Genomic DNA, 14,605 nt, shown 5'->3' with positions numbered 1-14,605 from the left:
TGTTCTTAACCATCGCGCCACTCGGCCGGCCCGGTACTTCTTAGTCTTGATACCATTTTTTAATCACCTGCAGAGCAGTTGGACAATATTAATTCCAAAGCCTCAGAAATTCTGATTTCATTGATCTGGGATGGAACAGGCGTGCACTTTTGCGGGGGAGGGGTTTGTTGTTTTGTTCTTCTTGCTATTGTTGTTTTAAGCTGTTCAGGGTTGAGAACTCTGACATTAGGTTCTTTGTATAAACAGTGATTCTCAAAGTGTGGGCTCCTGGACTCGACAGCACTAACATTTCCCGGAAACTTGTTTGGAATAGAAACTTTTGGATCCCTGCACGAGTCAGTGACTGAAACCGCTGAGGAAGGCCTGAGCAGTCTGTGTCTTCAGGCCTCCAGGTGACCCTGAGGTAGGCTAGAGCTTGAGAACTACTGATTCAAGATACATGTTTCCCTACAAATGCAACATCAGCGATGAGAAACAAAATACATTTTAAAATCACCCCAAGAGGCTGTGACAATTTAAAAGACCACTCTACGTAAATGAGAGTACCTCACAAGCACAGTGGAATTATACTTGTGGAAATAAGCATTGTATAACTTTTTAAAATATTTACTTTTTATATGGAATGCTCTCCATGGAATGGACTAAGTTTTTATAATAATCTAAATAACAATAAGCTGTATTAGACAGGAAAAGCACCTTAAAAGTCTGGCATTGGATAAGGAACCTTCAGAGTCAAGGATATCTTTCCGTCTATTCTCAGAGAAAAGCCTATCTGCTTTTTATTTTGAACAGTAACATTTTCTCTTTCTGTTGTGTTGTTTGACTACGTGCCACTTGATAGCTTTGTCTATGCCTATGAAAACCAAGCTAGTGGATAGAGCCAAGGCGTGGAGGAGGCATTGGGGAGAAATATTAGGAGAGTTCAGCCACAGAGCAACTAAAGATGCTGCCTTTCCTTCAGTCAAATCCTCTTTGAGAGCCAGAATCTGTTTTAAGCCCGAAAGATGTCCTTAGCTGATGTATTGTCTAGCTGCTCTGCTAGATGGATGAACATCTTAAACTTGGAAAATAACAAGTAAAGCTCCTTTTCTGTCTTTGACGTGCCATTCTTCGCCTTTCCTTAGAGAGTTGTCAAATAGCTAAAAGAAAACAAAAAGTTTTTAAAGATCTGCTTAAGATGGCAGGTTAGTCATGTGGTTACCATCATAATTGTTGAGTAATTAGAAATTGTAGCTATATACAAAAGTATTTAGGCTTAATCAGAAATGTAAAGAAAGAGGGAAAAATGTCTGTGACAGGAGGAAGCAATGCAGATTCAGTTTCACTTCTCTAGCTCAGTGAATTCAATGTCATTCAGAAAGTTGGTTTTTGTAACTATTTGCTTTCCTACAAAGATCTGTGTTAAGAAAAAGACCACGAAACCAGTGTACAACCAGACACCTAAAACTATTTAAATAAGGAAATGATCCAAGCAGATAAGAATAATGAGTAAAGGTCTTTCTCCTTTCCAATCCATTTATACTCTGTATTTGATACAGTACTGGTATCTCATGGTCCAGGTAAAAGAACAATAATACTAGATGGCATTGTACTGAGCTATTTATGTGGATATTTAAATTATGTTTATATTTCAGTTAGGATGTAGAGGTTTATTTTTCCAGTTTTATGTACTTTCATTTATGGCAGAAATTGCTGTCTTTGGGTAAAACAGTTGAAGCAACTATTAATATAGATGACTCATTACTCTGCATCTTGAATCTAGCCATCTCTTCCAATTTTTAGATCCATATGTATACTTTTTTTTTTGCTAGACATCTTTATATAGATTTCCCTCACATGCCCCAAACTCCACATGTCAAAAAAACAGAACTCATAAATCTTCATTCCCACCCCTATTTTTCCTTCCATCTTTTCAGTTATTGGCACCATTCTCCATCTTTTACTCATTCTGGAGTCCTCTTATATATTTCACTAATGTCTCCTCTCCATTCAGCTCTCAACATTTCTCTTCTGGATTGCTGTAGTAACCCCCTAATTAGTCTCCCTGCCTAAAGATTTGTTCTGCTTAAACCAATGCTTCACACAGCCTCCAGATATTTTCTAAAAATACCAATCCACTCATATCATTTCTTTCTTAAACTGTTCATTGGCTCCCCATTACCCATACAATAAATTTTAGACTCTTTATCATTTTGTTTTAGACTCTATTTTCTAGCCCCTGTAATCATATTTTTCACTTCCTCATATATTACATTTCATATTACAATAATACAGAATTATTTTCAGAATCTGAGATTTGATTTTACCCTATAAGCTAAGAAGGTACTCTATTACTGTTTCATGGATGCTGACAATAAACAAGAGACTCCAGAGTCAGAAACAAATGAGTTTCCTACTCAGAGCATAGCAAAAAGCATCAGCACCTGTATGTCTACATTGGTTTCCCTCACCGCCAAGAACCATGAGCGAGTTGCAGACAGCCCAGATGGATACTGCATATACAGTGGGTTTCCATTATAGCTGAGGAACATTGAACTTCAGGAATCTACTGCTTTTATAGTAAGCAGTAAGCCCAGAGGAAAATGACCTGATCCCTCAAGTTGATTGCTGCAGACACAACCCTGAGAAGTTGCCTAAGCAGAGTGGTCAAGACGTTTTGCATTCTTGGCATACAAACATGCAGGGATGATCAGTATGCATGGTAAATTGCCTCTTCCAACAATCCATCCCTTAGCCCTACATGTTCTTGATAGGAGTATGCCATTCCATCAGCTACTCTGATTAATCTGACCAACAGAGACTGGGAACAAATGTGTTTAATATGTCGCATACAACATTTAATTAATAGGACTCCAAGCGACAGGATGAAAACAACCTGCAGTATTGACTTCAGCTACGCCCCTTAGTAACCTGGACTAAGACAAGTATAAATAAGCATCAAAGTAGACAGTAGGTCTTATTTTATACAACCAGGATGTACTCTAAGGCTAGTATGGTATCTATTATGACTCATGCAAGGAAGTTTGACTGACTTGCTGATCTTTGGTGTCATTGCCAGTAATTCCAGGAGACACTAGATGGACTAAAAAGCAATCCAAACCCAGTAAGGGAATCATTTCATGGCCCACTCCCCACCATATACAAACATATAACCTGAAGAGGCACAAGACACCTTAGTTCAGGATTTGTTGTTAAACTTGAATCATCATTACGCTGCTTTGGCTAAGCCACAGGTAGTAACGCCAAGTCGTTGCAGCTTCAGTTGTCATACATAGCATAACCCAAGGCTTCTCATGCATCAGGAGAAGCATATTAACCTGTGTCCCTCATATTAAACTAAGGCTGTGCCAGTATCTCTGTTTGTACATGTACAAGAGGGCCACAGTCAGGAGTTGCTGTTGATTGCATGAAGCACAGCAGAAAAATTTAGGACCATCATGTCCACATTAATTTTTATGTTTCATAGCACATGGATGGGGATGACAAACACAAGTAGATCAGATTGCTAGCCTCAGCTACTGTTTGACTCAGGCAGCAAACAATATCTTTTTGTTTGTTTGTTTAACCCCAGGATGCAGTACTGGCCCCAGAGGACAAAGAGAGTATTAATTGTCATTTCCTTCCCTCTACCTCCCAGTGTCTAAGTGGCACCCTTCTCAGATATGAAGTTGTTACTTCCTCTCCTTAGCCACAAAATCAGTCTGTCTCAGCTATAACTCTTCACCTTTCTCCAGTCATCCCCTCCTTACATCCATAACTTTCATCTAGAAGGGTAGGTGCCTATGGGATAAATGGACAGGGACCCGTTATATCCCCCACTTTAGCCCACAGGGACACTGTAGGAGGACTTGGTGAGCACTGAGCTCAGCCAAGTGGTTGTTATAGATGTTAATGATCTAGGACCACGTCAATTTTAAAAGCAAAACCAAGTGGCTGAACCAGAGTTAAATTTGAATCTCTAAGCCCCCTTTTGGCTAGACTGCCACCCTGGGAATGTACCAACCAGGCCAGCTGAGATGGCTCTCAGGGAAAAGAAAGAAACATCATAACCAGGAATGGGCAGGGAAGAATCCCAAATTTTCAAAATAGGTGTATATAATCTTTCATCCTTTTGTAATGATTACTTCCCAGGAGGCTGCTAAGAGGAGATGAACTCTTTCTGGGGGTCCCACAATCAGTAACCAAGGAGCCTCCCTTAGGTATGTGGACCAAGAGGAGTTAACTGAGATAGAGTCAGAAATCTTTCTGAGTTTATTTCCCAGGAGGCCGTGCCAGCTCTTGACAGTTTCGATGCCTGAGCATGGTAAGGAGCATAGCACGTCCATCAGATACCTTAGCTATCGGCTCAGTGTTGGACTATGTTTGTGACAAAGGCACACCATAGTCAGATTATGACAGTCAGGTAGTATCAAACCCAAAACTGTAAAACAGTTTAGTGTCGAGGACCTCAATGCTGTGGGTGGTTAGAGCAATCAGGCTGGAACAGCTACATAGTAACCTGAAAAATGTCTGCAGTGATGACGCACAGGGTGGCTTCGAGAGGGAATGGTCAGAATTCCCCGCCAGGAACAGGCAGGGGCAATGCCCTGTGCAATGCGGTGTCCCTCATCACAAGAAAAATAGGTCAACCTAGAAGAAGAACACACAATCTGGTATATGTTTGTTATCTAAATACATTGTATATTTAAATAATTATCTCCTGTATTAGAATGTTACTATGGTAAATGTGTAGATTTAGTAAATAAATAAGCACAATGAATATAACTTTATTGTATTAAATAGATACCAAAAATTATATTTTATATTAAAATTTGTTTTAATATTAAATATAAGTTAATATTAATTTATATTAAAAACACCTTTTCCTTTGTGCCGGTTTCTGATGGTGGATTCATTGCCGTGGGCAGTGCGGCGATGGGTCCAGGTGGCACATGGCCAGTGTAGGCTTAGTCAGCAACCTGGTTCCAGTCAGTTTTATCAGAGATTAGACCCTTACTGTGGGATCTACCTGAGTAACCCAGACTGTTGGATTTGCAGCTACAATTTGTTTCCACAGTTTTTGTCTCCAAAGAGAGGTGTCTTTAATCTGTCACCTATAGTCCTTCACGTGGCAGATCAGATGACTAGAGCATTGACAACAGCCCAAGCATTAGTAAAAACAGGCCCTGTCTTTAGGAGTAGTGTCTAAGGTAAGGATGATGGCTTCCATTTCAGCCCACGGGGCTGACTTGTCCTTACCACAGGCATTCTTCCAGAGTTGTCACTGAGGTTGGACTACCTCCCAGTTGAGGCTGCCTCCCATCAGTAAACCAGGCCGAGGTATTCAGGGAGGAACCTCTGTGCATCAGGGGCACCATTAAGCCAGCAGCTTTGCTTCAAACAGTGGCCACCTCTACACCCGGGCTTTGTTCTTATTGCCAGACAAGTTAGACAAGTCAGGCTACAGTAGGGATCAGGTAGGTACATAGTGCAGCTGGCCCTGGGCTAGCTAGGCTTTGCATTCACTTTCACTTTTGACTAGTTGCTCACTCAGGTCTCAACCAAGTGAACTGCTAATGTTTTCAGTCCACCCAAAGTCCTGGATCAAAGAGCAAGGTCCTCATTGCTGTCCCCATTTATTTCCACTTTGGAGATGCCTTGGCTCAGCAGCCACAACCACATCGCCTATCAGCTTGCTGCCCCACTGGCATGCTAGCATCCCTTCCTCTGCCTGCCCAGAGACATTAGGGGCGCTTGTTTGAATGCTACTCCTCACCATGCAGACTCATTAACAGATAGGACAGTGGGCCCCTGACCTCCCCAGCCTTGCCCACTACTTGAACATGATCTCAGGGAGTCTTCTCATCCCTGAACCTGACCTGCAGAGCCCATGTCCTTTCTCCTCAAGAAAATCATGTCTCTGTCAGCATCCCATCCTGATTGCCTATACTATCTGGTCTTGGACTTAACTTTACTCTGCTTTTTTCTTTTGTATGTACTAACTTATTACAAGATAATAAATTGAACCTGAGTACTGGTAGAAGACACAAGACTACCATGAGACCAAAAAAAAAGCTTTATTACTGATGGCACAGTAAGTAGCATGAGCCCTCACATGTTGACGTCAGTTTTCCTTGCCCCCAAGAGCAGTTGGCCAGTGCGGAGGACTCAGAACCAACAATGGGTTCACATGACATCTGAAGAATGCTGAATTTTGGGAATCTCCAGACTTGAGTCAGTAGTAAGCAAGCCTGCTCTTGATTTCATGTCCAGGAGGGTGATATTTCCTCACTGCTTAAGACTGCTCGCTGCAAGCTCAGCTCTGAGAAATGGCCCAGGTGAAGAGGAGTCCAGGCTTTGCGTTCTTGGCAAACCCTGTAAGGACGTGTAGGGACACTCAGGGTCACAGCACATTGCCTCTCCCAACACTATCGTGGCATTTTCAAGACTCATTGGTGTCTGCAGCCGTTACAGAAAAGTTTGATGAAATTACTGACATTTGTGACCTATATACGTCCTAGGGATAAGGATCCTTTTTTTGTTTGTTTGTTTTTAATTTTAAAAAAAGGTTTTTTTTAATTAAAGTTTATTAGGGTGACAATTGTTAGTAAAGTTACATAGGTGCTATATATATATATATATATATATATATATATAATACAGTAAATACCTTGAAAGTTTATAAATATGTAATTATATAGATATTATTAGAATTAATAACATATTTCTATTATTTCCATTTCAGTTGTAAATAATGTATCTTTGGTACCTAGTATGATTAGGATTCAGAATAAAATATGGCAGAATGCCTACTTTATATTCGTACGTGCTGTTAGATATATAGTTATAATATGTCCCGGACAAAATTATATACAAACCTATAAATGAACAAAAAAATGTAGTGAACATTTGTATATATAGTGAACAATTGTTTTTCTTCTCAACTACCATGAGAATAAATATAAATGCTGATGACACAGAAAACAAAAATGCAAAGCTATTAATTAGAAAACATGTATGTCCCAAAATAGTGGTTTTGGGAAAATATCTGTTCTCTTTGGTGTTCCAGTGAGGAATGGGGCTGCTGTAGTCAGGGTCACCAAATCTTGAGCATTGGAGGCTGTTAAAGTAATTGTTTCAGCTGAAGAAGAAGCAAAAAGCAAAAGCTCCTAGGAGCCAGTTGTAGAAGCTATGGTAGCCATTTTGGGAAGAAACGTAGAGGTTCTTCCAGAATGTTTTCATGATTAGCTGCCAGGTGCCTGGAAGTTAGTGATTAAGGCACTTACCTGGAACAGACAGTAGTTTTGTAGAATATGATTTTGGCTATTTCTCGTTAAGAAATATACTCCCTTTTTTCACACTAAGTGAGTGAAAAGTGGTCATATTTATACTAAAGTCAAGAAAATACTTAGAATTTGGGAGGTATTCTGTGCCTTAATATGAAGCCATAGCTTTAGGAGGAGCTGTTTGTCTAGAGAAGTGGCAGGAACAGGACAAAGATCAGGACCAGGAAGCAACCCACTAGCTCAGTGACAATAACTGATATCCCTCATATCACTAGAACTAGGGCTGCAAAAGATCGTTATGAGAATATATTCTTATAACAGACCAAGAGCTGGGTGTTAGCAGCTATTAGGGTGAGCAAAGAGAAAAAAAGAAAATAGCAAACAGTCTTCTCTTTAAAATGAGCATGCAAACAAAAATTCCAGAATATGCAAAGAAATCTAGAAAAGCTAACAACATCACTATTCAATTCATTACTAGTGGAAAAGCATAAACAAGAAAAAAGACAAGCCATACAAAGTGAGAAGAAATTTGCAAAACCAACCAAGAATTAGTAACCAAAATATAAAAATGACTCCTACAGATCAATAAGAAAAAGTCAAATAGCTAAGATGGGAAATGAGTAAACAACACAAAAAGACTATTCACAGAAGGAAGAAGCAAATAGCGAACAAATATATATAGAAACATTCCACCTCAATCAGGAAATGAAAATTAAAGCCATGGTAAAACACAGTCATATACACATTTTATTGGCAAAAGTTAGCAAGTCTGAGAAAACCAAGTGTGGCAAGGATGTGGAGAAATAAGAATTCTCATATACTACTGGTGGAAATGTGACTCAGAGTAGCTACTTTAGAAAGCAGTTTCAACACAGCAGTTTCAGAAATTTCTTGCACACTTACCAGGACATATGTACAAGAAAATTTATCACAATATTGTCTATATAGTGAAAAATGAGAAAATTGCTAAATATTCCTCTAAAGAATAGATAAATGCAATATATTATTTTCATATAACATAATACTTTCTACAGTGAAAATATATGAACCAAAGCAACTTGGATAAATCTCAAAAAATATTGCTTTGAGTAAAAGGTGGCGAGTGATTCATGTAGTACCATTTATACAAAGATTGGAAGCATGTAAAACAATACTATGTAACTTATGAATACATATATTTGTAAGAAATAAAAGTATTAAGACATTTATTGGAATGATAAACACAAATTCAAGATAGTAGTCTCTAAAGAGGGAGAGAAGGGAATGGAATTGGGAAGGGCAAAAAGGGAACGTTAACCATATCTGTTATGTTTTATTTCTTTAAAAATGAAAAATCTTCAATGGTAATTCAAAAATAAAAATAATTTAAAAAATGAAAAAGCTAAAGCAAAATAGCAAGGTATTTCACTCGAAGCTTCTATATTATTTTAAGATTTAACTACTATATGTTTTTTCTAAAAGGGTTCATCTTGGAGAACTGGACAGACAAAAATACGGTGTAAAGTTAAAAGTAGCATTTTGGGTTGATTTGTTTCCCAGATTCATTTCAAGTTCTGTTCTCCAGGTCAGAGAACTTTTTCATTATTTTACCCTTTTAGATATTGTACTCCTTCTCATGCATTTGGGGGAAATCCAAATGGTATAATCACTTACATTACAGCTAAAAGAAGCCCTTGGTGTTAATAATTATGGGAAGATTAAGGATTATGACTACCTAACAAAACCAAACCAAAACAAAAAACATTCAATGTTTCAGAGACATTAGAAAATTTTCACATTTTAATGGTGTAATTGACCTGATCATATCAGAGTTAATGTTTTTTTAGTGACTAAGTCAGGATTTTTCTGTAACTTCAGCTCTCTTTCTTCTCACTTACTATCAGAGTTTTCTTAAGAATATACACTCTTTTGATCTGTTATCTCCTTCACTCTTATACTATTTTCTACCCAGTCAGAAATTATAAAAGTGATCCTAAAACAGTCTGCACCTCAGGATCAGGTTCTGTGTGGCCCTAAGAGATGATCCTAAATGCTTAACTTCCAAACCCTCCCCCAACCATGTGTGTTATAAGAATAAACCAGAAAACTTAAGTCCTAATTTCAAGCAATAGTGAGAAAATGTTTAGACGTTTTGTTTGTTTGCTTTTGTAGTAAGGGGGCTTTACAGGAAGCAGAGTAGCCGGTAATGTGTCCCCAGAGTCATACACCTTCATAGAGTTATCAGCTTGCTGCCTCAAACTAATATCTTCCCCTTCTCCACTGACAATAGAAATATTATCCTGATTTTAGCCCTAAGAGTTCTCTGTCTCCTCTGCTCAGTTCTAGAATTGAGTTTACATACACTGGGCATTTAATAAGTGCCCATTCATGAGACCAAGGACATTGACCTTGGCCCAAATGGATTTTGTTGTTTCTAGTTCCAGCATTCTGATGGAAAGGACAGCAGTCTCTGTCCTTTGGAATAGGAGAAACTGGCCTGATCATATAACTGACCCCTTTCCATGGTACCAGCTAAATTCCTGTTGGGTATGACCTTGACGGCCCCATAATCATCATTATCTACAGGGAGCATATAGACATCTTTCTCAATGTAAAAAAAAAAATCAGAAAAACCATTATTTATAACATTGCAACTATTTTTACTTTTACCTGTCCCTAACCTTGGTTCTCTCCTGAATCACTGGCTGAGCTATGTAGGCTATGTACAGTCACACCTTTCTATCTGCATGCCCTCTATCATAGGCCACTCTTGGTTCCACTTGACCATCAATGGTTTGTTGCCTCCTCCACACTGGAAAACTGTTCATTTACTGAGCATTTGCTTTGTGCACTGTTCTACATAAATACTTTACAGATACTGTCTTTATCATTTTATATGCACAAAAATCTCAGGTACTATTGTTATTCCTATTTTACAGATGAGGCAGTAGAGGCACAGGATGATACTTTAATCTGTAAAAATTGTTTCATGGTATTTCTGTGAGGAGCAAAGATGAAATCTGTTTCAAAGAGCTTTGTAGTAAGTGACGTTAAGTGCACACATTTTACTGTTGTCTGCTTCAGAACAAGGCTTATGAATGTTTGTTGAATGCATGAGCAAATTATCACTGAGATGTACCATGTTTTGTGTAGGCAGAATCCTCAGAATAATGTAAAATGTAAACGTGCCAAGCGCTCTTGTCTGTAACTCACTAGTCACCCTCTCCAACGTATTCTAGTTTCCTTCTCCTCTAAATTTCAGAATCAAAATTGTCTGATTTAATATCTTTAAAAGGTCATGATGAATTATTCTGTAATATTTGAAATGTTATACTCAGAAAGGTCAAGCATTATTTTTTGGTGTGAAGTACCACATAGATATGTTTTTCCTGGGTGCTTTTCCTTTTTTCAAAGAAAAGATGGCAAGAGATTTAGAGCAGGGTGCCCTCTTGAGGAAATTTTAGTGCCTTCCATTTCAAAAGCTGACACCGCGTGAAATGAGAAGTCCAGATAAATGATGTTCACTACGAACGAGGCTCAGATACATGAAACATTAAAAAGTTAGAGTAACAAAATACCAGATATTTGAGAATTAGGATTCTCAATGGTTATGATCTAATGTAGCAACTGTAAATAAGAATTTTAAAATAGAAACAAAACCTCTACAAGATATTTACTTATTCACTCAGTCCTTCAAGTAATATTTATTAAGCACCTGTTTTGTGCCAGGAATTATGCCAAGCACAATGGTCACTAAAGCATAATCTCTGCCCTCATGTAGCTTACAGCTTGTGAGGGAGATCATAGTGAAGGGAAACAAATATATATGTCAGTACAGACTGAGAGAAGTAGTATGAATGAAATCAAAGGGTACTAGAATAAAGAACAAAGTAAGTTCTACTTAGGGCGCTCAAGGACAAGCCTCTGAGAGGAAGTAACGGAGCTGATTCAGTTTGCTTTTCAGTCCAGTCTAAGTCTGTCGGAAAAGTCATGATGTAGTTTTTCTATGTTTTTCATTGCAAAAAATGTGTCATGACTTTTCTGACAACCCAATAATACAGACAGTCCAATGGGCCCCTTTTCTAGCCTTGTTCTTTCTGATCTCTGTCCTAATCCTTGAGCTGAGTTGAGTCCTGTCTCTGCCCCTGTGGGCAAGCAGGCAACTCTGACTCCTCTTTGTTGTTCTAGCTGGTCCCCTTTGCCTTACAGCCTCAGAGTCTTCATAACTGCATGGGGGAGGGGGGAGCTGTGTAATTAACAGGTATCTTCATTACTAATATTGATAGCCCCCCACAGTAGAACATCAATGCATTAACATGCCAACAGGCCACATTTCCAACAAGGTTAAGGATGGAGAGGATCTCAGAAGATGCAAAGGACAGATAACCCTGCCCACTGTGCTTTGAACAGGGAGAGATAAATAGGCATGAAGTAGGCACAGAACTTGGTCACGCAACACAGTTTGGCCATGTTGAGTTTGAAATACCTGTGGTACTAAGCATATTGGAGGCTTATTTCACAAGGTTATTATATTTTGAATATAAATAATATGTGCTGTATTGGTCAGAATGTGCTGAAACTCATATATTTATTGCTACTACTGGGTAACAATTTAGTGAATACACCAAAAACCATAAAACGTACAGACTCCTTTGACCCAGTAATTTGGTTCCTGATAATTTATTCTTATGAAGAAGTAAGAAAACTATATGAAAAAAGATGTCTATTGTAGCATTCTCTATAAAGAAAATATTGGAAACAATATTAGAATGGTTAAATAAACTTTTTTGCTCTAACACAACAAAATATGCATACAGAAAGGGGTTGGAAGGAAACATGAAAAGATAAAGCAATTGATAGAATAGCAGAACTATAAGCATTTTTCCTTTTACGAATTTATCTGAATGTTATGACTCTAGTAGGATAATTAAAATACTTAAAACATTTTAAAATTAAAAACAAATTTGGCCCCAAACTAAATTTCTTCTTACCATCCCTTGTTTTTCATGTAGGGAAATTACCGTTTCATGAAACTCTTGCTAACGCGTAGAGCAAACTGGATGCAGAAGGACCTGGAAGAGATGACCCCTTTGCACTTGGCCACCCGGCACAAGAGCCCCAAGTGTTTGGCACTTCTGCTGAAGTTTATGGCACCAGGAGAAGTGGATACACAGGATAAAAACAAGGTAACAGGCCACCCAAATCAAAGACTAATAAGTGCAGGAAGCAAATGCTTCCTTTTCTGATGTGAAACCTCAAAGGAGAAGGTCTAAATTACCACTCATCCACATGGCAGGAGAGTTCAAAGTCTCCATACCCCGGTCAAGTATTTCGCTTAAATTCTGTCATTCAATCCTTCTAGCAACCGTGTGTGGTAGATAGTATAATCTCCTTTATACAGATGGGGAAACTGAAGCTCAGGAAGATGAAAATTCTATCCAAGATCAAGCGGCAGGACTAGAATTTAACCCAGGCCTCTCTAACCCCCAAACCCATTATTAGATAGCCAGTCACGATTGTGACCATGGGGCTTAGATTGCGGTTGCCAGCGCCCGGAGCAGTGTACTAAGCGTGTAGTTGTTGAATGGCCTGGGCTTTAGCATCAGACCTCTCGAGTTTCAATCTAGAAGTCGCCACTTACTTGTTCTGTGTCCTTGGGCAAATACTCTTCTATGCCTCAATTTTCTCATATATTAAAAGGGGATAATACCATGTTTCCCCAAAAATAAGACGTACCCAGAAAATAAGCCCTAGCATGATTTTTCAGGATGCTTGTAATATAAGCCCTACCTCAAAAATAAACTCCAGTTAAGACCATCAGCCAGACATGACTGTTTGAATAAATGTAGATTTTTGTACATGAATAAATGAATAAATGTAGATTGTTGGAGCAAAAATTAATGTAAGACCCAGTCTTATTTTCAGGGAAAAATGGTAGATGTTGAAGAGAAAATGAGATAATATAATATATAAAGTGTTTGGCACATAATTTATATATATATATAAAGTATCTAGCACAATGCCCAGTGCAGACTATGCTCTCAACAAATGTTAGCTATTAAATAATTAGCATTAGTTTCATTTTGGTTCTAACACCTGCTCTGGCATTTGTTGCTAAGATCTGCTATCTTCTCCGCCCTTGAATGTTTACATATTGTACACATTGGTCATTGTTTTGATTGACTGGTTATTGCTCTGATAATTCTTTACAGGGAAGAAAAAACGTGGTCTTTAGTTAAACAAGTGCAACACAATAATCCTCTTCATTTCCACCAGGCACTTAATCATAGAGTCTTGCTAACTCTAACATTCCCATGTAATTAAAACTGTTATGACTAAATCCACTAGGTTTATATTCAATAATCCTTTCATTCTCATAGTGTTCTTTATGTAGTTTTCAGATTTTGTTTAGGAGTCAGTCACATGACCCAGAGTTCTGTAATCAACTTTCTTTTACAACTTCTGTAAACTAGCGTTCCTAACTCACAGCATTTCTAGTGCTGGTATTTCACTGAAAAGAGCACCTCGATAAATCCACGAAGACCCATTAATCATTTAAAAAGCTGTGAATGTCTTTGGGCTTTATAATGTCTTCCCCAAATATTCTGGAAACTTCCTACTGTCTTTCAGCATTTGTGTATTCTGCTGTGCTGAATGGGGAGAGGTTGTCCGGTCAGACGGGTGGGAAATGGATCTACACAGTCCGTACAGGACAGATAAGCGAGCAGCCAAAACGCCCGGAGCAGTGGTGCTCAAAGCATCTGAGGGGAAGGACCAGCTTGTGTGCTTTTCCATTTCCAGTCTGTCGCAGACCAATAATTTTATGACATACACTAAAAATGAGCAACAACAACAAAAAAGAAAAACCCAATTAAAAAGTGAATCAAGAACTTAAATAGACATTTCTCCAAAGAAGATACACAAACAGCCAACAAGCATATGACAAAATGTTCAGCATCAGCATCACTAATCATTAAGGAAATACAAATCAAAACCACAATGACATAGTACCTCACACCCTTTTGGATGCTACTATCACACACACACACACACACATACAAAATAACAAGTGTTTGTGAGGAAAACAAGAAATCTGAACCCTTTTGCAATGCTGGTAGGAATGTAAAGTCATGCAGCCACTGTGAAAAACAGTATGGTAGTTCCTCAAAAAAAAATTAAACATAGAATTACCATATGATCCGGTAATTCCCTTTCTGGGTATACACCCAAAAGAATTTCAGGAACTAGGACAGATATTTGTACATGCATGTTCATAGCAACATTACTCACAATAGTCAAAAAAGTGGAAACAACCCAAATGTCCCTTGACAGATGGCTGGATAAATAAAATGCAGTTTATA

At 38.3% G+C, this 14,605-nt stretch overlaps 1 protein-coding gene across 3 annotated transcripts in view; it reads left to right on the top strand.

The window, feature by feature from the left end:
- Positions 1–245: 245 nt before the first annotated feature.
- INVS (inversin) overlaps positions 246–14,605 on the top strand; it is a 78,093-nt gene continuing 63,733 nt past the window's right edge. For 2 of the 3 annotated variants that reach the window (XM_019649494.1, XM_019649493.1), the window contains exons 1-2: positions 10,184–10,284; positions 12,257–12,430. In XM_019649494.1, coding sequence (XP_019505039.1) covers positions 10,258–10,284; positions 12,257–12,430 — 201 coding nt within the window. In that variant the 5' untranslated portion in view covers positions 10,184–10,257. Of the gene's footprint in view, positions 404–10,183; positions 10,285–12,256; positions 12,431–14,605 lie in introns of those variants that run through there. The other variant, XM_019649492.1, reaches the window with a different exon arrangement.

This window comes from Hipposideros armiger, unplaced genomic scaffold (assembly GCF_001890085.2).
Source record: "Hipposideros armiger isolate ML-2016 unplaced genomic scaffold, ASM189008v1 scaffold_133, whole genome shotgun sequence".
NCBI classification, from domain to species: Eukaryota; Metazoa; Chordata; class Mammalia; order Chiroptera; family Hipposideridae; genus Hipposideros; species Hipposideros armiger.
Note: the sequence above shows the minus strand (reverse complement) of the source record. Positions and strands in the feature narration are given on the sequence as shown.